Genomic DNA, 27,840 nt, shown 5'->3' with positions numbered 1-27,840 from the left:
CAGGCTATCCTGCAATAGAACTCCCAGACCTCTGGGCTTCTGGGTATTTTCAATTTTCTCCCCATTTAAAAAATAGTCTTCGCTTCTATTTTTTTCATACTAAAGTGCATGACCATACATTTTCCAACATTATATTTCGTCACCACTTCTCTGCCCATTCTCCTGGTACGAACTAATAACCCTTTTAATTATTTTTGGGACTCAAGTGACTTCATTAGCACTGACACAGGAACAGCAATGGAAAACTCACCCGTCAATGGTAAATTCAAAACAATGTGTTTTTTAAAATTAAGCCACTAACAACATTACATTTCTTATTCATCTCTAAACTTACTTAACTCAAAATGTAACCCCACTATGTGCAAATGTAAATGGATTTGTGTATAAAGTCCCACTCTGAAAAGTCAATCTTTATAAGTTCAGCATCATTTTAGTCTTGCTTGAAGGTCTTAAATTCTCAGTTCAGAAATAATTATAAAGTGCTTTTAAACATACATCTTCAGGCCTCTTTACTCACAATTCTTTTGATGAGATGTCTTGAAAGATATTCTTTAAATAGAGGTGACCATCTTCTGATCCACCAAGGTTTCTCCTGTGAAATGGTGAATACAATTCCTGTCTTCCCAAATGAAGAATCTGCCTTCTTTTCAAAGAGACAGCAAATGTGGCTATTTTCTTCCACAATGTATTCATAGACCCAGACAAGGGTTAAACAAATGTCTATTTTCTTCCATGATGAATTCACAAACCCAGACAAGGGTTAAACAAAGTGGCCAAACACAATAATAGACCCAGTAGAAATCTGTCCTCTTCCAAAGAGACAGAAAAGTGGTCTTCCTTATTTCAAAAGCCACTGATTCTGTGTTCCCCTTTCACCAGGAGTTACACACAACAACAACACCAATTCTGATTACTGTAACTCAACCCTATCTTTCACAAGGTTTCAACCCATGTGCCACAGGGTTTTGACTTCTGTAAACTCCAAGGTGAACTCTTCCAAAACTGAACTCAAAATGTCTGAATTCAGTAATATTTCTCCAAATTATGTGACCGTTATATCACTGAGGTGAGCCCCATTTCTTGGAAACCACAAGACTATCAGTTTTATTGCTACTAAAATTCATTTCCTTTTTCAAAACCATTCCATAACAACCTCTGACCTCATCTCTGTTCAAGAGGCTTCAGTGGCTTTGATTAAAAACATATGGCTTCCTTCAGCAGTTCTTGAATAATCAAGATCAACTTGAAATCTATTAGTTCTGACTGTCCTAGACATCGACTCTGAGAATGAGCACTCCTCAGAAAACAATGGTTGTCTATAAATGTGCTGTAACCTATGTGTGACCCTGTACCAACCTACAGCTAACTTATTAAGAATACAGATACAACATTTTAATTGTATAATTTACTATACTAAGACATTTTTATAGAAGAAATATAGTTTAACATTAAATTAAAGGTTGACAAATTCTTTACACTTCTAATCTAAGTCCTTCTAGAGCCTCTGGTTAAAGGTTTCATTATTATCACGTAATGCTACATTTAGAGTGCAACATACATGAAATTCTTTAACTTCTTCTGTAAGGAAGACAGAGAGTCACCACTTTGTTCAGCTCCCCTCGTGTTTCTTCTACACTACCTGCTCCTCCACCTACCTTCATATCATCTGCAAACCTGGCCACAAAGCCATTCATTACAAAATTCAAATCATACAGCATAAAACATAGCGGCCCCAACACTGACCCCATGGAACACCACTAGCAACAGGCAACCAATCAGAATATAATCCTTTTATTCCAACTCTGCTTCCTGCCAACACTCTATCCATGCTAATATGTATCCTGTTGCACCATGAGCTCTTATCTTGTTAAGCAAACTCATGTGCAGCACCTTGTCAAATTTAAGGCAGGGACTGATGGCTATATGCAGTCAGAGTATCAAACGTTATGGGGAGAAGGTAGGGGAGTGGGGTTGAGTGGGAGAACGGATCAGCTCATGATGGAATGGTGGAGTGACGCGATGGGCCAAATGGTCTACTGCTCCTATATCTTACGGCCCTAGAAGACTATTTTGCAGCCCCTCAAAATAGTGGTGATAGCTTGTGCAATCTACTTCAGCAAAGACAAGCCCTCAGTTTACATCTTGTCCAAAAAGAAACACTTCCATCACTGCAACAGGTTCTTGGCATTACATACCAGTCCTGATGTCATGTAAAGTTATCAGGGTGGAATTGAAGCAACAACAATTTCATTTAAGTGTCACCAACAACACTAAGGCTGACAAACCCTGAGGTGCACAGCTCCCTGAAAGTGGAGCACAAGTATTACAGGATGGTTGGAGATGTGAGTAAAAAAAAAGTTGGTAAGCTATATAAAACTTACATTAGGAATACTATGTTCCGTCTGGTCACCACATTATAGGGTGCAGAAGAGGTTCATGAGGATGTTGCCTGGACTATACATCAGGATGCTCTTTATCAACTACAGTTCGACATTCAATACTGTTATCCCCTCAAAACTGATCAGCAAACTTCAAGGTATCAATACCTCACAATGTAATTCGATCCTGGATTTTCTCACCTCCAGACCCCAATAAGTGAGGATTGATAAGAACCTCTCCTCCACGATCTCTATCAGTACTGGAGCACCACAGTACTGCGTTCTTAACCCCCTACTCTATTAGCTATGACTGTGTGACTCAATATGTCAACACCATCAACAAATTTGCTGACGATACAACAGTAATGGGTTGTATAAAAGGGCGATGAATCAGCATACTGGAGGGAGATTGAAAACATGAATAAATCATGCACCAACAACAACCTCACACTTAACATTATCAAAACCAAGGAGCTAATTGTGGATTTTAGGAAGAAAAAACCAGAGGTATACGATCCAATGTTCATTGAGGGAATCAGACGGTGAGCAAATTTAAATTCCTGGCAGTCACTACCTTGAAGAATCTTTCCTGGATACAAAACACTAGTGTCATTGTGAAGAAAGCATGTGGGCACCTCTACTTCCCCAAGAGTTTGCAGAGGTTTAGTGTAACATAAAATACTTTGGGAAAACTTCTCAGATGTGTAGTGGAAAGTGTGCTGACCAGTTGCATCATGGCCTGGTATGGAGGCACCAATACTTCCAAGAGGAATGTCCTGCTAAATGTAGCGGACATAGCCCAACACGCAAAACATTCCCCACCATCTACATGGAAAGCTGCCATTGGAGAGCAGCAGCAATCATTAAGGATTCATACCACCCAGGACTTTTTCTATTCATGCCGCTGCCATCTGTAAAGAGGCATAGGTGCCACCAGGCTCATTCCATCAGGTTCAGAAACAGTTGCTACCCCTCCACCATCAGATTCCTAGACAACAAACTCAATCAGAGATTCTTTCAGGACTCTTACTTTGCACTTTTCTTATTACTGAATATTTATTTTTTTCTTCCATATTACACAGTTTGATTACATTTTGTTCTTTTGTACATGTATTTTTTTTTTATTGAGTACAGTTTTTTATACTAATGATAAGTAGAAATTTTGCCTGATCCAAAGGAGAAAAACATCTCAGGGTTGTATGTGATGTCATGTATATAGAACTTTGGACTCAGAGAGTTAGTTAAAAGGAGAAAATGGACAAACTTGCATTGTTTTCTCTGGAGCGTCAGAGGCTGAGGAGCAATCTAATAAAAGTTTATATTAAATTTTGACATGCAGCACTTCTGGCCCACAAGCCCGTACCGCCAAAATACCTCAATTAACCTAAAACACCCATACGTTTTGAAAGGTGGGAGGAATCCCACACAAACACACTGAGAACATACAAACTCCTTACAGGCAGTGTTGGATTCAAAGCCAGGCCGCTGGCACTATAATAGAGTTGTGCTAACCGCTACACCAAATGTGCCACCCCGGTTATCTAGTTAGTCATTTTCCCAGGGTGGAAATGTCAAATACAAGAAAGGAAATTTACAAGGCAAATTTGTTTATATATTTTTTACACAAAGTGTGATAGGTGCTTGGAACCCACTGGCAGGGAAAATGGTGGAAACTGATTACAGAAACATTTAATACTCATTTAAACAGCTAGATGAACAGGCAGGGAGTAGAAAGATAGTAGACCAGGGGCAGTAAGATGGTAATTATTTTTGCAAATTTTATTTATGAATCAAAATAAGTCATACAATAAAAATACAAGTAAATGCATAATACTTTATCTCATATAACCCACCACCCACCTCTCCCAACCCCCATCTAAACTACCCCAAAAGAAAGAAAAAAGAGAATAGGAGATTAACTTACATAATAACCTTCAACTATTGCCATGATTTAATGCAACCCCAACAACTGTGGGGAAAAAACTATTACAAATTCAATCCCAAATATCTTGTAAATGGGCTCCAAATTTCAACGAAGATAGTTGTTACATAAATTGTACGTTATCTTTTCCAATGGAATACAAGATCTCATTTCCGAATGCCACTGTTGAATACTCAAATCAGTCTCATTTTTCCAAGTAATTGCCAAACATTTTCTAGCCACAGCTAATGCCAATCTCAAAAAGGTAATTTGAGAATTATCTAATTTTAATTCCAAACTCAATTTCTTAATATAACCCAATAAAAATACCATAGGATCAAGCAGAATTTTAAATTTAAATAAAAGTTCTAAAAGTTCCTTAATTCTATTCCAAAAACATTTCACTGTTTCACATAACCAAGTAGAGTAGCCAACTTGTATATGGCACCTAAAACATAAATCAGAAGAAATAAACATATTTCCTCAACTTGTCAGGAGTTAAATATAACTGGTGAATAAAGTTATAATGAACCAATTAACTTACATTTACAATTTTAGTCATACTATCCTCACATATAGTCATCTAATCATCTTGAGGAATATATATGGATAAATCTTTTCCCATTTTAATTTAGATTTATGAATATCCGGCATAAACATTTCATTCTGTAATAAAGCATACATCTCAAATATGAATCCTCTCTTACCCCCTTCAGTAAGTAAACTTTCAAATTTAGACCAACTAGGCAACCATAAAGTACACCCAAAATTATCCAACAATAAGGCTCTGACGGTATTAAGTAAACCAAGTATTCAAAAAAATGTCATATTTCTCTTTCATTCTTTGGAACAAAATAAAATACCCAGCCTCATAACAATCCTCTACCAATTTAATTCCTTTCTGTTCCCTCACTTTCAAAAGTTGATTATTTAATGTGAAAGAAAAAAGCTTATTTTGAAATAAAGGAGTTTTAGCCGAAATTTTGCCTTCCATACCTATAATTCCATTAAACGTTGCAACACCGGTAAATTATAACTCTGTAAAAGCTGAGAATTCCATTTATAAATAAAATGATCCATCCTCTTCTCGTCAATCTGAGATAATTCAATCTTATCCCATACTAAAGGTTTATCCACTTCAAACATCCTATTAATAAATTTCAACTGTGCCAATTCATAATAATTCTAAAATTGAGGAAGTTGCAGTCCTCCTAAAGCATATTTCCAGGTCAATTTCTGCAACTACACACTTGTCATTTTACCTTTCCATAAATTTCCTCACCAAAGCATTCAAATCTTTGAAAAATTTTTGGGGAATTCTACAAGGAATAGACTGAAAAAAAATATTGAATACGGGAAAGACATTCATTTTCATACAATTAACACGTCTTATTAACCTTACTAGTAAATCAAATCTTTCCACCTATTTAAATCATATTTAATTTTAGACAAGGTAAATAATTCAATTCATATAAATGGTTATAATTACTATTATAATTCCTAAATACTTAATTCGATCAGACCACTAAAATTTCGCAATATATTAACAAGACAAATAATCCATGTCAGCCAAGAGCATAATTTCACTCTTATCCCAATTATTCTAGTATCCCAGTTTTACATGCAGACTCCTCAAATATTGTTTAGGTTGTGATAAATATATCAAAACATCATCTGCAAATAAATTTATTTTAATATTCATCCAGTTTCACACTAATACCCTTAATATTATTATCTTGTCTAATTAACTGAGCCAAAGGTTCAATGACCAATGCAAATAGAGCTGGTGACAAAGGACAGCCCTGTCTAGTCAATCTAAATAATACAAGAAGAAGAAGATATCTGTTACAACTCTAGCCTTAGGGTTTCTATATAAAGCTTTAATCCAGCTAATAAAAAGAATTTAAACTTTTCCAACACTTTAAACAAAGAACTCCATTCCACTCTATCAAAAGCCTTTTCTGCATCAAGAGCAATTACCATAGGTTGGTCGAATTGCTCCTGAGAAATATTCATTAAAGTCATTCATCTTCACAATATTGTCTGCTGAATACCAATTTTTAATAAAGCCCACCTGGTCTACATGAATCAAATCTGGTAAATATTTAGCTAGTCTATTAGCTAGAAACTTGGCAACAATTTTATAATCTACATTTAATAAAGAAATAGGTCTATAAGATCCCACTTTTAATGAGTCCCTATCCTTCTTAGGAATAACTGTGATAAGTGCTCTAGAAAAAGAACCTGGAAAAGAGCCAGTCTCCATCGCCTGCTTCAATACATCCATCAATATAGGAATTAATATATCCTGAAATTCTTTATAAAATTCAGGTGAAACCATCCTCTCCTGGTGATTTCCCACCAGGCATTGATCGCAATGCTTTCCTCACCTCTGTAACAGTGAAAGAGGCATCTAAATCTTTCATATCTTATCCGTATTCTTCAAAGACGGTAAAGCCAATTCAGACAAAAAAGTATCAATTTTAACAATGTCTTCCAATATTTCGGAAGTATACAATTTCTCATAAAATAAATGAAATTCATAATTAATTTCCTGAGGCTTGTAGGTAATTAGCAAGTCGTGTCTAATAACATATATTGTTCTAGAGGCCTGTTCAGTTTTTAATTGCCACGCTAATACTTTATGGGCTCTTTCACCCAACTCATAATAACGCTGTTTAGTCCGCTACAATAACTTCTCAAATTTATAAGTTTGCAATGAGTGATACTGTAATTTCAGATTAGTTAAACAAACTTTTTTAGCTTCCATTTAACCATATAACAATTTACGGAGCGGAAACAGGCCATGTTGGCCTTTTGAGTCCGCACCGGTTCACTGATTTTGTCTACAACAAGTGACAGAAGGAAAATATGAGGGGTGGTCACTTTTCTTTACTTAACAGAAACACATCTCAAATATCATTTTTTTTTAAATCTATCCAATTCACATTTGAACAAATCAATACTAATACCTCAAGAGATTGTGTCCAATACTTCAATTAAGTGGTCAGACTATGGAACAATTATTCCATTTAAAATATCAAAAATGAACAGATGCACTTTGAGATTTTACTCCTCATACCTCAGTAATTGCTTCTGCAAAATAGGTAGATTAGGTGTATGTGCAAGCCTTAAGGACATCAGAAGAGAATAACCAACTTCTGTCATTTGAACATGGAACATCCACAAGGACCTTGTTAAACTGTAGAATCCCACTGCAAATCTTTTTCCAAAATCTCTCTCCTTCTCTAGTTTATTAGTCTCAGCCAAATGTTATTTTTTTTTTTAAAGTTTAGCTGCGCAACTAATAATCTGTCCCCGCAAATAAGCTTTCAAAGCATCCCATAAATTTACTACTGACCGAATCTACATTTATTTTCAAAAATAACTGTATTTGATCCCTCATAAACTTAATAAATTTAGGATTTCTCAACAACATAAAATTAAATCTCCATCTGTACACATTCTCCACCATCTCAGAACTAGTACAAGTAATTAACAACAAAGAATGATCAGACAAAATCCTCTTATATTCAAAAAATCCATCTTTGTAATTGTGCTGATACTAAAAATGTCTATTCAAGAATAAGAATCATGTCGAGAAGAGTAAAATGAAAAGTCTTTCTCCTTAGGATATAATTTCTTCCAAATCTCTACTAAATTCATATCTTTCATTACTGTTATTGACTGTTTAGCAATTTTTGTTCTAACAATCGATTTTGGAGATGATCTAACAATGGATCTAAACAGCAATTAAAATCACCTCAAACCAAAATTTTATCATATGCATGATTTAAATTAAGAAAAGAATCTACCATAAATTGTTCACCATCTATATTAGGAGCATAAACGTTCAGTAAAGTCCAAGATTCTGAAAAAATTTTGCAATTAACAATCAAAAGCCTACCAACAGCTTCAAAACTGAGTCCAATTTAAAAGACAACTTCTTATGAATTAAAATAGTGACAGCCTTGCTTTGGAATTAAAATAAGATGCTATAACCTGTCCACCCAATATCTTAATTTTTGGTGTTCCTTTTCAGTCAAATGTGACTCTTGCAAAAATGCAATATCAACTTTGAACTTTTAAAATATAAGCTAAAACCCTCTTTCTCTTCGGAAGATAGTATTAATGTGGATTAGCAACATGTCAGAATAGGTAATGATGGGTCGAAAAGCTGTGCTGTACTATTCTATTCTATACATTTTAAACATTTACCAAATTGTTAAGGATACAGAAAAAACATAACATTTCAATTGGGAAATAGATTCAGGATAGAGGTTTGGATTATTTTTCCCCAAAGACCAATGATCATGTATAAAATTCCACATATAGCAGCTGATTGAAAAAAACATCCTCAAGTTGCTCTGAAGTGCCTCAACATTTTTTAATTTTTAAAAATTTAATTTATAAATCCAGCACAGTAGCAAGCCCTTTCCAGACCCAGACCGTGAACCACCCAAATACATCCATATGACCAATTAACCTACTAACCCCCTACATTTTTGGAATGTGGGAGGAAACCAACGCAGACACTGGGAAAACGTACAAACTCCTTACAGCGATTACACATGTTGTTATCTTGTTATGTTGTTAACATTCTGAACTGAATGGCTTTTGCACCACATGTTGCTAAGCCTTAGCCTTGAGAACTTTTTATTTTTCCAAAAAATCAATGGATCAACTGTAAACTTTGTACATTCTTTCAAATTCCACATCAACGAACTCATTTGTAAGTTAAAATGTGTAGAGTTTCAGTCTACTGGCTAACATTAGCAGATTTACAAATGCATTGGAGTAGAATAGGTTAGCTTTGTTATTATATTCTCTGGGGACCATCACATGCTTCTTTCCCAGAGTCCATTAAGCAACAAAGAGATGTGGCTCCAGGGAATCTGAAAGAATAAGCAACTGCACTGCCACAGGCTGAATATATTGGGGCAAGAGTAGACACCTAATTTGTAATAGCAGAACTGTAAACCATTCACAAGAACATGTTTAAAAAAGCTAAATACATTTCCAAGCCCTATCTACTTTAAATTTCCACAATGGCAATGTTAACACACAGAAATTGCTCAGCATAAGATTGCAATGAAAATGGTCAGACAAAGGGTTCATGTTGACTTGTATTTTGAATCTTTTCATTCACACTCATGCACCTATGCACAAGGTATACAGCAAATTAGTGAAATGATTTCCTGCTTCTATCAAGAGTAACGTGTGTATGCTGTGTTGGGAGCAGAAAATTACAAGAGGCAACATCTAGCCCCACCCCTCTCACAAAGTATCTATCCACTTGCTTCCCCATTCACCTTTCTCATCAAGGTTTGACACATTTCCCCCACAATCCTTTCTCCTATTGCACTGTGGTTGCTCATCTTTCTCATCTCAATTTCAATATCATTCACCATTGCTCTATTGTACTTCCCGATTATTGTAACTGAAATATCTATATGGTTTTAAATTTATTTAAATTTTAAAATTTAGACACAGTAACAGGCCATTTCAGCCCACGAGCTCATGCCACCCAATTAACCTACACTGTAGGAACATTTGGAATGGTGGAAGGAAACTGGAACCCCCCCCCCCCCCAGAGAAAACCCATGAAGACACGGGGAGAACGTATAAACTCCTTATAAACAGTGCAGGATTTGAATCCTAGCCCCATCACAGGCGCTATAAAAAGTGTTGCGCTAACCACTACGCCAATTGTGCTGCCCTAAATTTTGGCAAATATTAAATTGACAATTAAGCTAATGTGCATTTGTAAGGAAAAGGCAAAAAGAAAATTATTTTTAAAGAGATTATGAGACTCCAATACGCCATCACACCTTATCCTTTCAATTTTACTAACATGACAACAATCAGCATCTCTGGTAAACACAACCTAGTCTCTCAGAGACACAAAATATCTGAAGCAAAACAAACTGCTGGTGATCTCAGCAGTTGGCTTAACTCTTAGTTTGCATGATTTACCAAACAATGCTTGATGAATTGTCTATCGTACAATAATGCTTTCTGTTCCTAATGGCTCTCTAGTGACCTCTACTGAAATATAACTTTGTCCAGGTCATTTGAAATAATTCAGAACTATGTCAAAAACCAAACTGCTTGAGGAATTCACAGGTCAAGCACCAACTGTGGAGGAGAGGAATAGTTGACAGGTCGGTTTAAAACCTTGCATCAAAACTGGTGTAGGGTCTCGACTCAAAACAACAACTGTCCTTTTGTCTCCACTGATGTTGCTGAATTCCTCTAGCAGTTTTTTTTCCTCCTTTACTTTCTAATTATTTCAAACGACCTAGTATTCCAATTAGACATAAAAATACAGAAATGCTGGAGTAACTCAGCCGGTCTCACAGCCTTAGAGGTCACTAGAGAGCCATAATGAACAAGCAGCATAGTGGACAATTCAAAACTTTGGTAAATAAGAATAAAGCCTACTTTACTAATCCGTATGCCTCCCTTTTATATTACACAAACCCAAGGCATATCTCAACTTTACAGCAGAAGGCCACCAACATAAGATAACTAACCTCTACTCCACGTTCCCACCTACTCAAGTAACACTTCATCTTTGTTTAGCCAAAATCCCTCCACTTCTTACCTGGATCTTTTCCTTTGTCAGTTGCATCTTACAAACTATCATGGTGACCACACTCTTTTCATCTCCCTGTGCTTCAATATCAGTTTTTAACTTAACTTCATTATACTCTGATTCCTGGGATGCTTTGCAATATAAATGGCAGCGTGCAAATCCATCCTGTTCCAGTTGCATGACTCCCCCAAGCCTCAGCCATTTTTCAAAAAGATAGTGGCTGATTTTTTACATCTCATCCATTTTCCCAGCCATATAACCATATGCAGAAAAGAACAGGCCAGTTTGGCCCTACTAGTCCATGCCAGAACAAATCCCCACCCTCCTAGTCCCACTGACCAGCACCTGGTCCATACCCCTCCAATCCTCTCCCCTCCATGTAATTATCCAGTCTTTCCTTAAATCTAAATAACGTCCTTGCTTCAACCACCTCCGCGGGAAGCTTATGCCACATTCCAACCACCCTTTGCGTGAAGAAATTTCCCCTCATGTTCCCCTTATAATTTTCCCCCTGCAATCTCAAACCATGGCCTCTGGTTTGAATATGACCCTTTTAAAATCTTGAACACCTCCATCAAATCCCCCCCTCAATCTTCTACGCTCGAGAGAAAAAAGCCCCAGGCTGCTCAACCTTTGTTCACATTCCAAACAAAACCCATTGATTTCAGCTTTGACACATGTCAACAGTAGGCACAGCTGTCTCAGATCGAGAAATACACAGGTTTACATTCCTCTTAAAACAAAATAAAAATTAACCAAATTCTCAGACTGTACCCATTTGTTGGAGGAAAACCTTTCTCAGAAGCCTGCAAATCCCTTTCCTTTTAAAATGTTTTTATTGATGTTTAAAGTATAAATAATTGAACAGTTCAATTATACAATGTACCTGAAAAAAATTTTAAATTACAAATATGATAATAATTAAGGAACCCAGAGCATATTCTTGATAATAAAACCCATTCCTTTAAGCAAGGTTGAAAATTGACATGTATGAATCAAGTAACACCTTCTTGGAGAGGGACAACACAGCACCACAATTCCTGAACAACGCTAAATCTTAAGATTATGATAATGAGCCCCATGTCTTTTGTACTTTAATATATGAACCCTTGATAGCACACCTAATGTTTTTTTCTAAACTAAAGCAAGACATAATATTGTTTACCCACTGTGCATGTGTTGGTGGGATATTATCTTTCCATTTTATCAATATTGCATGTCTGGCTATCACCAAAGTAAAAGATAAAATTTGGCTCTGAATGTAACTCAGTAAATACATCAACCTCTTGAGATATTTCAAATAGAGGAATTAAAGGGCAATGATCCAATTTTAAAATTAAAATCACTGATAGAGTTTAAAACACATTCTTCCAAAAATGTTTCTAAACTAGGCAGGTCCAGAACACATGAACTAAAGAGGCATCATCTGTCTTACATTTGTCACATAAAGGATTCATATCTGAACAAAAACAGGATAGTTTAACTTTAGACACATGGGCTCAGTGGGCCACTTTAAATTGCAGCAAACCATGCATGCACAAAAGAAAGAAGTGTTAATCAGATTAAAAATAGAATCGCAAACCTCACTGGAGAGCGAATGGTTCAAATCCTGCTCCCAGGCATTCTTGATTTTAACTAACAAGGCTTGTCTTAAATTAACCACTTTGTTATAGATAAGAGATAACAAGAATATTCACCTCAGGGATTACGGGAAAATGAGAAATCTGAGATCGATTAAAATGTCCAATTTATGAATATCTCAAAAAAATTAAATTTTAGATAAGTTGAATTTTACCACCAATTGTTCAAAAGATGTAAAATTATTGTCAAAAAGGTCTTTAAAACATTTAATATCTAATCTGCTCTCGTCATTAAAGGCAGAGTCTTGCAAAGAGAGTTGAAAAAAGTGATTGAATATAATAGGTCTGGCAAAAGAAAAACTCTGAAATCCAATAAAACCTTCTAAATTGTGCCCATATTCTCAAACTGTGCTTAATTATAGGATTATCAGTTAATTTATAGAGAGAAGATGATAAAGAGGTCCCTAAAATTGCCAACATGGAAGTTTAAAAAAAAATATTTAAGCTTTAAGTAAATACAGAATATTGGACTCAAATAATATAACAATAATACATTGAATATAAAATCATAAAAAAAACATTCATAATGTCCAAAAAACAATAAAAAGGAGAGTCCTTCTTCTCCCAGTGCCCCCTCCCCAGATTCAAAAGGGGACAGACGCCAAGAAATAGAGGGAGAGAAAAAGAAAGAAAATAGAAAAGAAAAAGCAACAGGAGCAAGATTTGACATCTCAGAGTCACATCATTTTAAAAGTAATAAATTTCTAATAAGTAGTATACCAATTGATAAATAGCAAAATAAATTACACAATCTGGATATTTAAGTCATCTAAATAAGGTGGCCAAATTTTGACAAACATACTACAGGTATTATCTATTCCTATGACTATAAGCAATTTTCTCAAGGGAAATACAACTTTGCACTAACAGGGAAGTATTCATGACAAAATTTAGTTCCATTTCTACCCATGGAGGGCAATCAACTCAATTATCAAATTGTAACAAATGAATCAAGTTACGTATATTGACCACACAATAATCACCAGGTGCTGCAGCCCTGACCTTCACCCAATTGGCCCAGGTGAATCACCTTGGCTGACCCCCGCAGGGGCCTCTAGACTCATAAGTTTATTCTGGGAAAGTGTGGGAATATTTAGGTGGTCCAAAAAGTCCATCATTAAACTATTATCATTATTTGTTTCAGAAGTATACAATCTGGAGTAAAATTCTCTACTGTCATCCATCCAAATCTTAGTAATTCCTGGTGCCCACACAAATAGTGGGAGTCAACCAATCTTAACAAACTTGTTTTTGTTTTATTTTAAACCAGTTCCTTATCCATATTAATGTGTTATCCAAATTCTGCATGATCTTGTTTTGCATAACAAATTTTACCTAAAATCTTTTGAAAAATTCAGATATATAGTCTTCAGTGGTTCACTTTAATTATGCTGTTAATTACAATTCTTAAATATTCTATTTGATTTGTCAAATTTTATTTCCATTCATTCAATGAAAATTGTGGGCCACAAGGCCTGTAATGTGCTGTCTGGTTCCTTATACAAAAACTACTTTTTATTTCATGTCTTTTTTTTCTACATTACCCTAATTTTAAAGTAGTGTAGGTACTGAAAATCTGAAACAAGAAAATTATTTGCCTGAAAGACCATTATGGTCCCACAGGTGCTGCCAGCCTACCGAGTATTTTCAATTTTATCTCTTTATCCTAACCTCCTAACGCGGGGGAAGACGACCTTTTACTATGCGTGGGCTGGATGGTGTGTCAGTGGTTGAACAGCAGGCCACATTGATGCTACCATAAATAAAATAAATAAATGGAATAAATATGACGATGCATTTCAGGTCGTCTTCAAATCTGGAAATGCACCAAAAATCACGTTAGTTATTAAAATGACATAATTTTTAAAACTTAATCAAAAAGGAGAAAAATTAGTCACATTAAAAACAAAATAACTAACCCCAAAGCAGATAGGGGGAGAGGGTAGGGGAAGACATGCAGAGGGCTCTCCAGCAAGGGGGGAGGGAGGGGGTCTCCAGCCCAGAGAACGGGGAATCCATCCACAGAAGAGGGCAGGGGATCTATCCACAAAAGAGAGCGGGGGGATCTATCCATAAAAGAGGGCAGGGGGTCTATCCAGAAAGAGGGCGGGGGTCTATCCAGAAAAGAGGGCGGGGGTCTATCCAGAAAAGAGGGCGGGGGTCTATCCAGAAAAGAGGGCGGGGGGGATCTCCAATGCATCGAGAGCAGGTGAGCTGCGTACTGAAGGTGGGAGCCTTGTATTGAGGGGAGGAGCCTCATACTGAGGGAGATAGCCACGCACCAGACTATATAAATTTGGATTGCAGGTCAGATCCGGCCCATGGGCCGTAGGTTTCCCACCTCTGCCCTAACTGTTCAACACTTCTCAATGTATTTCAATTAATATAAATTCACCTTTCCATGCTAAACTAAGGTAGAGATGGATATAATCGAGAGTAGGCTAGGAAATTCAAATATTCAAATCCTGTAAAACAATTTAAAATACTGTACAAGCTTTCAAACAACTACAATTCCAAGATTCTGATACTCCAGTCACCTATTTCAGTAAAGCCCTCGCTTCCTTCTGGATTTGCACATTTTCCTTTCAACTTTTGAATCATTTTTGAAGTCATACAAAGAGTATGTCAAATGATCAACTTTGGTATCAAGGAAAAGTATTGAATTGTGCATCAGCAAGGCAATTCTACTCTGTTTGTATTTCTCAGATCATTTAATAACACTAATGAAAAATAGATTAAAATTTCAATTTTTTTCTCTGGTATCATATTCAATTTGTGTCCTTCCTTAGTTGATTGATTTAAACTGATGCCCTTTGTTTATAATAATTTGTACCGGCCTGTGGCAGCACGCCACGGTGGCAATCAAGCTGGTGCTCTGGGTGGCGAACACAACTAAAGGCCAGCAGCCCTGGCCCCAACAAGCGAACCGGTAGGTGGACGGCTTAAAGACCAGCGACCCCAAAATGACGCTGGACTTGCTGCACAGCCAACAGTCAGGGACAGCGTGCAGGGAAAAAGGGATTGTTATGCAAAAAGGCACCTGTGCGTGGAAAACCCGCTTTTGTTATGCGGGTCGTGACTTGAGTTAAAGGGGGAAAACGGCGGGAAAGCAGCGAGTATAAAAGTTGGGTCTGAGCACTTAATCAAATTCAGAGCTTAACCTGACTACACTATGTGTGTGTGTCTTCCATCGAGTAGCGCGTGGCTATAGGCCAGTTTTATTTCTTGCATTCCTTGGTTCAGCCTTAATATGGTTGCAATTTAAATCTGAACCAGTTTCTTCCATCAGGTGAAAGAGAATTTGATGGCTGCCTTTAATTGGTTATGTAACACTATTGCCTCAGCCATTTCTTGCATTGTTATTTTACACGTTGATGTTTCAATGTTCGCCACCCAGTGCTGCTTCTACTGTAATGTTTAAATACATTTTCCAAAAATTTAGTGACAAAGGTCAAGTTTAAATACTATTTTATCATGTCCACAGAACTCAAAAAATATTCATGAACCAAATAATTATTTTGATGACAAATGAAGCAATCAATTGGCACCCATAAAAATTAATGAATTATCAGACAATAATCTTCCTCAATTTTGGTTGAGGGACAAACATTAGTCAGGATCATTTCATATCCTTTAAATATTGTCATTTAAGTCAATATCAATGCATGCTTGGGCTTCAGTTTAACATTTCAGCCTAGTGATTTCAACTTTCACTGCTGCATTGAAATTCACTCAGATATCAATGCTGTTGCAGCTGTTATAAATGCAGCACTGCCACTGGTGCAGACCCGAGAGAAGCAGGGGACTGCAGATGTGGAGTCTTTCAGTGCTCCTCCATGGGGTCCTACTGGATGCCAATCCACAGAAACTTGGGACTTGTGTCTTTGAAGACACTCTCTTTTGACTTTATTTCCCTTATTGTTAAAGGTACCTCTGAGTGCCTTTACAGCAGGCAAAATTGACAAATTTTGTGGATTATTAAGGAATCCTGAATCTTGAAACAGTTTAGTGGTGGGAGAGCATTTAAAATGTACACCAAAAAAAAAATCACTGAATTGAGAAAAAAGTTATTCAAGTGAAAGAAAACACAAAGAATGATTGGTAAGGATGCTGACAAAAGCAGTTTTATGTCCAAGCAGCTTCTAGGGATATTCACCCCTAGCCACTGCACAATACTTTATTTGATGCAATTGACTCTTCAGTTGGAACTGTCTTTTTTTTTAAATCATCCAAATAACAAAGACAGTTTTCAACAACAATTTATTCCAAACAACAGGATTTAATTGTTAACTAACCCTTTCAATGGAAATTAGGAGATTCAACCAATGAATTAAGATTGGCTTCCTTTCAAAAGCAGTTGCAAGGAAGAACATTTTTTTAAAAATGCATTACTCTCTCCTGGTCATGAAATATCTGTCCACTTCAAGGACTTGCTTTCTACCTCACACTTTGCTCCCTCATCCCAAATTACAGTTGCATTCATGCTGCCATTTTTATTCCTCCCTGCGATTTCTTCTCGACTCCACCCCAGCAACACTCATCTTTCAAACACTTTTTTCACATACACAATTTTCACCAAACTTTTACATCAACCTAGTCATAATTATATTACTGCTGATATTAGCTCAGTTACACACATTGGCTGTTGTGTTTCTTATATTACAGCACTGACTGTAAAGTTCTTTGGAACATCTTTAAAAAAAGGAACCGAAAGGTATCTTTTCTAATTGAGTTATTACCTCAGTCAATTATATGCTGGTTGGCTGCTTCAAAGCTTTTTGGTTCCCTGTACTTCATCAAATGGTTGTTTAATGAAGTAACAGGCTTCACATTCTGTAAGATCAACTAAGAAGAAACTGCTGGCATGGTAACAGGGAAAATATTGGTTAGGTCATTGTAGCGTTACTCAGTGTTAAAAATGTCTCAGTCAAACATGCTGTGATTGTGCTAAAAACACAACAGTTTTGGAGAAGCACATCAGGTCTCACAGTGTCCATAGGAGGTAAAGATATATAGCCAACATTTCGGCTTGAATCCTTCAAGGTATGTACAAGGGTTCAGGCCCAAAACATTGGTTATACATCTTTACTTCATTTAGATGCTGTGAGACAAACTGAGTTTTAGTTAAAATTTTCTGATTTATTTCAGAATAATTTCAATAAAATCTGCTGAATATAAATTTTAATTTGTTGCAAAGCTATTACTGTGCTTGTATTCAACTGTGCGATAAGACATCTGCTTTAGAATGGTGGTGAAAGTTAGCATGGGGTGCACATTGGTCAAACCACATTTAAGTGTTCAAGAAGGGGTGATGAATCAGCATACAGGAGGGATCTTGAAAACCTGGCAGAATGATGTACTAATAACAACCTCTCACTCAATGTCACCAAAACTAAGGAGCTGATTGTAGACTTTAGGAAGGGAAAACCAGAGGTATATGATCCTGTAATCATTGGGGGATTTGTGGCAGACAGGGTGAGCAAATTTTAATTCTGGGGAGTCACTATCTCGGAGGACCTTTCCTGGATCTAACATATTAATGTTATTGTGAGAAAAGCACGACAGCACCTCTACTTCCTCAGAAGTTTCTGGAGGTGTAGTAGAAATTGTGCTGACTGGTTGCATCATGGTCTGGTATGGGGGCACCAATACCCCTGAGCAGAAAGCCCTGCAAAAGGTAGTGGACTCAGCCCAGAACTTCACAAGCAAAACTCTCCCCCCTATCGAGAAAATATGCATGGAATGCTGCCATCAGAGAGCAGCAGCAATCAACAAGGATCCACACCACACAGGACATACTCGTTTCTCGCTGATGCCATCAGGGAAGAGGTGTAGGTGTCACAGGACTCATACCACCAAGTTCAGGGACTTGCTCTCCCTCTCCCCCCACCCCATCAGATTCCTAAACAGACTCATTCAGAGACTCACTTAAGGACTCTTGCTTTGCACTTTATTTATTATTAATTTTTTCTCTGAATTTGCAAAGTTTGTTTACATTTCTCTCTGTTGTATGTGTATTAATTCTGCCTGGATCTCTGGAAAAAGAATCTCAGAGTGGTATGTGATGCATGTACTCAAACAGTAAATTTGAACTTTGAGGTTTGATAAAGATTTGTTGCCTGCCTATACCACTGGTTCAAGCTGAACAGAGCCAATGCTTGTGTTTCACTCAGCTATCAAAAAGTGGGCTCAGGTTTGATGGAGCTGGGCTGACATTTTATCTTCTTCTTTCTTTGGCTTGGCTTCGCGGACGAAGATTTATGGAGGGGGTAAAAAGTCCACGTCAGCTGCAGGCTCGTTTGTGGCTGACAAGTCCGATGCGGGACAGGCAGACACGGTTGCAGCGGTTGCAGGGAAAAATTGGTTGGTTGGGGTTGGGTGTTGGGTTTTTCCTCCTTTGCCTTTTGTCAGTGAGGTGGGCTCTGCGGTCTTCTTCAAAGGAGGTTGCTGCCCGCCAAACTGTGAGGCGCCAAGATGCACGGTTTGAGGCGTTATCAGCCCACTGGCGGTGGTCAATGTGGCAGGCACCAAGAGATTTCTTTAGGCAGTCCTTGTACCTTTTCTTTGGTGCACCTCTGTCACAGTGGCCAGTGGAGAGCTCACCATATAACACGATCTTGGGAAGGCGATGGTCCTCCATTCTGGAGACGTGACCCATCCAGCGCAGCTGGATCTTCAGCAGCGTGGACTCGATGCTGTCGACCTCTGCCATCTCGAGTACTTCGACGTTAGGGATGTAAGCGCTCCAATGGATGTTGAGGATGGAGCGGAGACAACGCTGGTGGAAGCGTTCTAGGAGCCGTAGGTGGTGCCGGTAGAGGACCCATGATTCGGAGCCGATCAGGAGTGTGGGTATGACAACGGCTCTGTATACGCTTATCTTTTTGAGGTTTTTCAGTTGGTTGTTTTTCCAGTCTCTTTTGTGTAGTCTTCCAAAGGCGCTATTTGCCTTGGCGAGTCTGTTGTCTATCTCATTGTCGATCCTTGCATCTGATGAAATGGTGCAGCCGAGATAGGTAAACTGGTTGACCGTTTTGAGTTTTGTGTGCCCGATGGAGATGTGGGGGGGCTGGTAGTCATGGTGGGGAGCTGGCTGATGGAGGACCTCAGTTTTCTTCAGGCTGACTTCCAGGCCAAACATTTTGGCAGTTTCCGCAAAGCAGGACGTCAAGCGCTGAAGAGCTGGCTCTGAATGGGCAACTAAAGCGGCATCGTCTGCAAAGAGTAGTTCACGGACAAGTTTCTCTTGTGTCTTGGTGTGAGCTTGCAGGCGCCTCAGATTGAAGAGACTGCCATCCGTGCGGTACCGGATGTAAACAGCGTTTTCATTGTTGGGGTCTTTCATGGCTTGGTTCAGCATCATGCTGAAGAAGATTGAAAAGAGGGTTGGTGCGAGAACACAGCCTTGCTTCACACCATTGTTAATGGAGAAGGGTTCAGAGAGCTCATTGCTGTATCTGACCCGACCTTGTTGGTTTTCGTGCAGTTGGATAATCATGTTGAGGAACTTTGGGGGACATCCGATGCGCTCTAGTATTTGCCAAAGCCCTTTCCTGCTCACGGTGTCGAAGGCTTTGGTGAGGTCAACAAAGGTGATGTAGAGTACTGAACTAATAATATGCAAGCTATTACTCTGTTCATATGTTAGGCTACAAGTTCATTGTGAAGCTAATGATAAGTTATTTTTAGATGGAAGGATTGGATTATGAATTTGCAGCCTAAAAAGTAGAACTTACAAAGGCGTTATGAAGAACAAAATGCAGTTTCTATCTTGAAGCCAGACTGCGCATGTCATGGAGCATGGAGCAGGAAAGTGTCTAGTTTTTAATTTGTCACAATGTAAAAGTCAAAATTTAAAGCTGAGGTAAAATTCAAAATTTTAAGTCCTAATGCAGGCTTTTGACCTGAAATGTCAACAATTCCTTCACAACATGCCCTCCCCTTCACCACTAACCCCCACATGCTGCTTGACCTTCAGAGTTTCTCCAGCAGTTTCTTTTGTTCAATATTTAAAACACCTACATTGTTCAGATCACAGTCAGCTGGGGAGGGAAGGGAAAACTAATCAATAGTCACAGGAAACACTGCTGATTCTCCAGTTGATTGTAATAGACTAATAAAAGCAGACCAGCCAAGCCAAGCCTAACCCCAATCTGAGTCTGTAAAAATCTTTGAATCGTTCAGTCGGGACTATTGGGTTCAGGTTGCTAGTCAGCTGGTATAGAGAAACCATACATTCAGAAATAGTGACCACTTCTGAGCTGCCTGGACTCTCCCTAGTTATTTGCAGGCAGTCAAGCACTTCCCACAGTGATAAGCCTTTAGAAGACCGCTTCATGTTAGTGATGTTAAGAAAAATACCAGAGTTAGTCAGTAATGCCACTCAAGTCTGTGCTGGTGTTGAAAGATGATTTAATTTTTTTTGTTATCTATTACCAATTGGGGAATAGGCCTACATATTGCAATGAAGATTTTGTTGAAGATCACATGATAGAGGAGCAAAAGTAGGCCCATTGGTCCATTGAGTCTGCTCCACCATTCTAATCATGAACTGATCCACCCTTCCACTCAGCCCCACTCTCTGCCTTTCTCCCCATAACCTTTGATTTAATTTTTTTCTTTTTTTTTCTTTTTTTATTCTTTTTTTTATTTTATTAAAAACTTAAAAAAAAACCTACCGATATAGCTAAATCACGCTGATCACTCCGATCTCATCTAACAGCCCAATTATCATACATAATCATAAAAAGAAAACAGAGCCAGATCAACTCACCACAAATGAAAATATTGAATAAATGGTCGCCAGGTTAACTCAAACTTAGAAGGGGATTCATAGACAGAGTTTCTAATTTTCTCTAAATTTAAACATAGTATAGTTTGGGTAAACCACTGGAAAACAGTGGGAGGATTAACCTCTTTCCAATTCAATAGTATAGATCTTCTAGCCATTAGTGTAAGAAAAGCAATCATACGATCCGCAGGAAGAGATAAATAAGTCAAATCTATCATAGGTAATCCAAAAATTGCAGTAATGGGATGTGGTTGTAAATCAATATTCAAAACGGTAGATATAATGGAAAAAATTTCCTTCCAATAATTCTGTAAAGAGGGACAGGACCAAAACATATGTGTAAGGGAAGCTATTTCCAATTGACATTTATCACATATAGGATCGATATGAAAATAAAAACGATGGAGTTTATCTTTAGACATATGAGCTCTATGAACAACTTTAAACTGTATCAGTGAATGTTTTGGACATAGAGAAGAGGAGTTTACCAGTCGCAGAATTTTATTCCAATTTTCATTGGAAATATGAAGGTTGAGTTCTCTTTCCCAATCATTTTTAAACTTTCCAAAAGTCCCAGAATTTATTTTTGTAATTATATTATATAATTTAGATATCACACCTTTTGGAGGGAATTTTGAATATAGTATATCCTCTAAAACAGTCGTAGTCTCCCGATTGGGAAAAGAGGGTAAAGAAACTAAGAAACTCCTAATCTGCAAATATCGAAAGAATTGAGATCTAGGTAAATCATATTTCATGGATAATTGTTCACCCATAACCTTTGATGCCCTCACTAATAAAATACCAGTCAATCTCTTCCTTAAATATACCCAACGACCTCATTTCCAAAGCCACCTGTGGGGAAAGGTTCCACAGAATCACGATCCTCTGACTAAAGAATTTTTTCTATGTCTGTTTTAAATTGTTCCTCTATTATCCTGAAGTTATGCCCTTTTGTCCTAGAATCTCCTACCATGAGAAATATCCTTGCCACATCTACTCTGTCCAGGCCTTTCAGAATTTGAAATGCCTCTACTCCTCTAACCCTTTCACTTCTAGTAAATCTTCTCTGAAGCCTCTCCAATGCCAGCAGGTCTTTTTTCAAATAAGGGGCCCAAAAGTGTACACAGTACTCCAAGTGAGGTCTCACCAGAGCTTTATAGAGTCTCAACATTACATCCCTGCTCTCCCTCTAGAAATGAATCCCAATACTGCATTTGTCTTCTTAACCTAGAGATCAACTTTTTGGGATATCCTGTACAATGACTCCCAAGTCACTTTGCATCTCGTAATGTTGAATTTTCTCTCCATCTAAATAATAGTCTGCCCATGAGAAATGAGGCAGAAAAACATTGGAAAAAATATCATTTAGGAATAAACTAAGTTATCAATAAAGGATTGATATTGTCTTTATTCCTCTCGTTTATAGTTGTTGGATACGAGTCTGCTAAAGGTTGGAGAGGTTAAGATTGGGGGAGTGTAAATTCTCTCCCTACTATATGCTGAAGTTCCAAAACCCTACCTCTTAATTCAACAACAAAATTTATAACAAAATACAGAAATGATATATTAAAATAACTTGTCATAGGCAAAACCTGTCGATGGTGAAATTCCAAAACAAAAACTGAAGTGCCAGAAACATTCTATTCCAATTTTTTTTTTAAATCACTGCCCTCAAATATTGACTGTTCCTCTTTTCTGAATGTTGCTTTCCCTGCTGAGCACCTGGCATTTTCTAGATTTGTTTACCTAAATGATATGTTGCAAAGGGAGTTTGTCTACGCTCAATAAGTGTCCATCTCTTTGCAAGGAGCCAGATACATTCTCAGTGGACATTTACTCTGGTTGGTTAGAACACCTCACTAATCCATACTACAAAATCTGAAAACTGGGAAACTGGGGATAGTTGAATCATACAGAGTCATTACATTGTCTACGACACAGGCATTTTTCTGGATTAGCTGGTGGCTTTCAACCAATCTCAGAAGTAAAATGATTTGGAAATATCATTTACAGCTAGAACCTCATGCATTTAAACTGGGGGAAATGATCAGTCACTCTGCAAGGGTTATTGCAAGCATTTGCTGGTACAGCATAGTTAATTCAGTCCAGTGTATCAGGTTCTTATCAACAAGGGACAAGTAGATTTTCATCTGCAGTTCATGAATCGGTACAGAAAAATAAAAGCCCATGATTCGATTATCATTTTGAAACTAACCGACTTTCATTTTAATTATATTATTGGAAATCAAATATTTTATTTACTTAGCTTAGTGTACCTTTGGAACTCTTCTGCAACCAGCATATTGGGTTAATTGGAAGTAAAACAAAATTCTGTTGAAGTAATAACACAAAATGATGGAGAGACTCAGCAGGTCAAAATGTGTCCTTTATGTAGCAAAGCCAGAGATACATAACTGACGTTTTGGCCTTGAGCCCCTCATCAAAGTATGAGAAAATGCCGGTGAGCGTCAGAATAAATGAGTGTGAGGGGGAAGGGGGTGGCAGGGCAGGATTTAACTGGTGGAGAAGGGAGGGAGGGGACAGCAGCACTAAGGGGGTGGGGGGAAGAGCAGGGATATGTAGATGAAAGAACTGGAAAAGTAGAAAATGGGGAAGGGGAAAAAAGGCAAGCAGGTTTAATGGAAAGCAGTGGCCAATGTTCATCCCATCTGGCTGGAGGGTGCCCAGATGGAAAATAAGGTGCTGTTCCTCTAATCTATGGGTGGTCAGGGTGGGACAGTACACAAGGCCATGGACAGACATGTGAGCATGGGAGTGTGACCCAGAATTGAAATGGTTGGCACTGGGAGGTCGCTGTGGTTGTGGACAGAGAGGAGGTGCTGAGCGAAACAATCTCCCAGTCTGCGACCAGTCTCTCCTACGTAGAGAATGCCACAAAGAGTGCATCAGATCCAGTAAATCAGTCCTCTGGATGTACAGGTGAACTGTTGCTTCACATGAAAGGCCTGTTTGGGGCCCCAGACCATGGTGAGGGAGGAGGTGTGGGCGCAAGTGTTGCACCTCCTGCAGGCACAGGGGAAAGTGCCAGGGATGTGATGGGTGGGGAAGGATGAGTGCACGAGGGAATCGCGGAGGGAGCAGTCCCTGCGGAAGGCTGAGAGAGCAGTGGGGAAGATGTGGTGGGATCCTGTAGTAAGTGCCAGAAATTAGGTGAAATTTTGGGTTAATTGCTCATTTTTCTAAACCAAAAGATGTGAAGCACAAAGGACATTTATAGGTTACAAAGATATGCCACAAGTAAGAGATAATCTAACTGAATGGTGGCATGGGCTCAATGAGCTTTTTAGTTTACTTCCACTCTACATTCCTATGAAACAGTAAATTCCAACTTGGCTAAGAACTATACAAATGTAAGCTTCCACTGTTTACACGGTTATAAAATACCCTCGAGTCTAAAATGACATCCTGAACAGCATTCAAAGAAGAATTCCACTTTATAAAATCAATTTGCTTTGTGCATCTCTTCAAATGACCCATGAAATTCAACTTTGCTGGAAATTCAATGGAATAATTAAACAACCAGGCTAACAATCTTCCATCCAAGGTGCTTATTATCTTTACTATACTGATGGATATTTTCTTAATTCTCTCTGATAGATCAAGTCCCAAGTATCAAATTTGAGATATTTATTTTGTCAATCCCCCAGGTAGCAAAGATGACTCATGAGCTAAGCTGTTGTTATTATTAATCAATCAATTTAGAATTACATTAACAACAAAAATTGAAAGACAAGATAAATGCCATGTCATCAAAAATTGATTTGATTAAAACTGTTCTCCAAGCAGATAAATAACTGTATTAAAGGACCTCTGATGATGTTTTAAAATACTAACCTTCATATCTTCCAAAAGGGCATAAGCATCTTCTATCCCTTCAGGGACACATTTCTTATTTTCAGGCAAGGACTCTAGTTTCTCCACAAGTGCTTTTAACCCTTTCAGTTCAAACTCTGTAAGATGAATCCATTTGTTAGACCCTTCGGATACTGGCTGAGTGGGGTCAGGAGATCCGCTTGGGGTTTTGGGACAGTCTGTCAGAATTGGTGACTTGGTACTTTCATTTGAGTCATTGGATAAAGTCCGCTTTAAATGCCTCGCCACTTTCTGTGTTTTTCCGGTGCTTTCATTTCCTTCTGAATGTGCACTATCTGGAGAAGGTGAATCATCACCAAATCCTTTTGTGTTCTGAGTGGTCACTTTATCTTTTATCTCATCTTTTTCTTCCTTGACGTGCATATCAGATGATTCTTCATCCATGTCGAGTCGGGAATCTGATGAAGGGCTCTCTGTATTTGATTTCTTCTCTGTATCTGAGAACATTTAAACTCAAATGTAGTATTGCAAGCTTAATCAATAAAATGCTATATATTCATTTTAAATAAATGGGTCATATTGCTGGTAATTATTATAAGGAGACAAGAAACAAGATTAGAACCACAAATTTTCAGCAAATTCAGGTCAATATGCCCATGCCAAATAATAAGCTAATCATACTTCCCTGGTCACAGTGTTTAGCTTTGGAGGTCACAACATTTCAAATGTTCATTCCAGTACTTACATAACAAGTTTCTGTATTTAGTTTGTTTTCAGGCAACATTTCAAGTACCTATTTTTTGTTGACAAAAATATCTTTAAGTTCCCTTTTTGCAAATTATTTTAAATATATATCCCACTGTTATAGTCCTTTCTTGCTAAAGGATACCAGTCATACTTATGTCTAGGCCTCCCATTATTTTATACACCTCTTAAATCTCCTGTCAACTTTCTTTATTCTAAAGAAAATAACCCATTTTTTCGATCTCTGTACAAAGTTAAAATTTTCCAGTCCTATCAAAATGCTCATCAATCTCTGCACCACTTAATACAGTTGCAGAGGTTAAGCTCCTGGAATCACTCCCAAAGATCTGGAGACTGATCCTGAGATTATCTCAAATACCATCCTGCAGAATCTAAATTCACACAAAAGTGCTAGTTTCAGTAATGTTCAAGATAGAACATTTTTGATCTGTCATAATTTGAATAACCATATTAAAGACCACTTTCCCATCCAAATATCACAGAAACAGGATCTTTAAGGTTTAAAATATATTCCAGAGACATAACAAGTTATATTAATCATGGGCTTCAAAAATGAGAAAACTGGTACCAGAACAGTCCAAAGCAGCAGCTTTACAAAAGGTGTGGTGCATAAGATGCAAGAAACAAACTAACAAGAGGGGAAAATAAAGAATTACAGAATTTTGATTACATCTGATCAGCTGCACAATTATAAACAATTATAGATACATTTCAAACAGAATTTTTAGAAAGACCAACTGGTGCATCAGTAGTGTACCACCAAATGGCAGCGACCCAAACAAAATGAACAATATCAAAGATCAAGTGTCAACATAATTCCATCCAAACGCGAGATAGTTGTGAAAGGTCAAAGAAGGGAAGAAAACAGCAATGACAAGAAAAGCATTAATTGATTCTCTCAGTTAGGCAAGTTGAGACCAACAGTGCACCGCAGGGATTGGTGTTCAACTCCCAACAATTCGCAATCGACATCAACAATTTGCCTGAGGGATTCCAATGTAATATTTCCAATTTGAAACAAAGTAGAAATACAAATAAAACAAAGTTCCAGATGCTGGATTAGAATGAAAAGGCACTTTTACACAACCACTGAGAAGCAGAAAAATTACACAAATTTTCAGCTCTGCTAGCAGTGTAAAAATATTGAGATGCAATTAATTACGTAAATTCCGTCCTGTAATTATTCCACCAGGACTCCTATATATTTTAATGGAGAGGCTGCAGTCTAAATTGCTCCTAGCCCTGGCCGTCTATCACCCCCCCCCCAACTTGCTCTCATCTAACTCCAGGTGCGACAGCAGGGGTGCCGTGCTGCTGAGCCCAGAGTTCACCTGAGTGCCACACCAGCTCCAAGCGAGAAGCTGGCTCAATGAAGGAGCAATGGCAATCTTCTTTACCCATGATCCCCCACACAGCTGGAACCGCTCTGCGTATCACTGGCTCTGGCAGAGCGCTACCAGCTGCGTGCGGGATTATGGGTAAAGAAGATTGCCATTGCTCCTTCATTGAGCCAGCTTCTCCAAGCGCAGAGCGGTTCCAGCTGTGTGGGGGATCATGGGTAAGGAAGACGGCCATTGCTCCAACATTGAGCCAGCTGCTGCCTGCTTCTCTCCCACCAGGTGCTGGGAGCCAAAGGTAAGAGGGGGTCACAGGGATGATGGCGGGGACGGGGGATGATGATGATGGGGAAAAACGGGGGAACAACCTACTCTCACCTCCACCCACCTCAAATGTCCAGCCTCCAAAAACATCACAACTCCGAAATCACTGCAACTGCAGTTTAAATGCCCTGCCTATGTGAACAGCACTCTGGAGGTAAGAATGCTAATTTTTTTCTAGTATTTCTCCTTTACTTCTGCCAAAAGAAACACGTCTGAGACCCTTCATAAGAAGTGTTTTCAATAATAAGC

The 27,840-nt window shown here is 38.1% G+C and overlaps 1 protein-coding gene across 7 annotated transcripts in view; it reads right to left on the bottom strand.

Annotated features, from left to right (window-relative positions):
* The window catches only part of kdm2bb (lysine (K)-specific demethylase 2Bb), a 219,544-nt gene that overhangs the window by 88,002 nt on the left and 103,702 nt on the right, over positions 1-27,840 (bottom strand). For all 7 annotated transcript variants that reach the window (XM_069933299.1, XM_069933300.1, XM_069933301.1 and 4 more), the window contains one exon: positions 25,187-25,662. In XM_069933299.1, coding sequence (XP_069789400.1) covers positions 25,187-25,662 — 476 coding nt within the window. The remainder of the gene's footprint in view (positions 1-25,186; positions 25,663-27,840) is intronic.

Source organism: Narcine bancroftii, chromosome 4 (genome assembly GCF_036971445.1).
Source record: "Narcine bancroftii isolate sNarBan1 chromosome 4, sNarBan1.hap1, whole genome shotgun sequence".
In the NCBI taxonomy this organism is placed as follows: Eukaryota; Metazoa; Chordata; class Chondrichthyes; order Torpediniformes; family Narcinidae; genus Narcine; species Narcine bancroftii.
The sequence above is the reverse complement of the archived record's forward strand: the minus strand, read 5'-3'. Positions and strand labels throughout refer to the sequence as shown.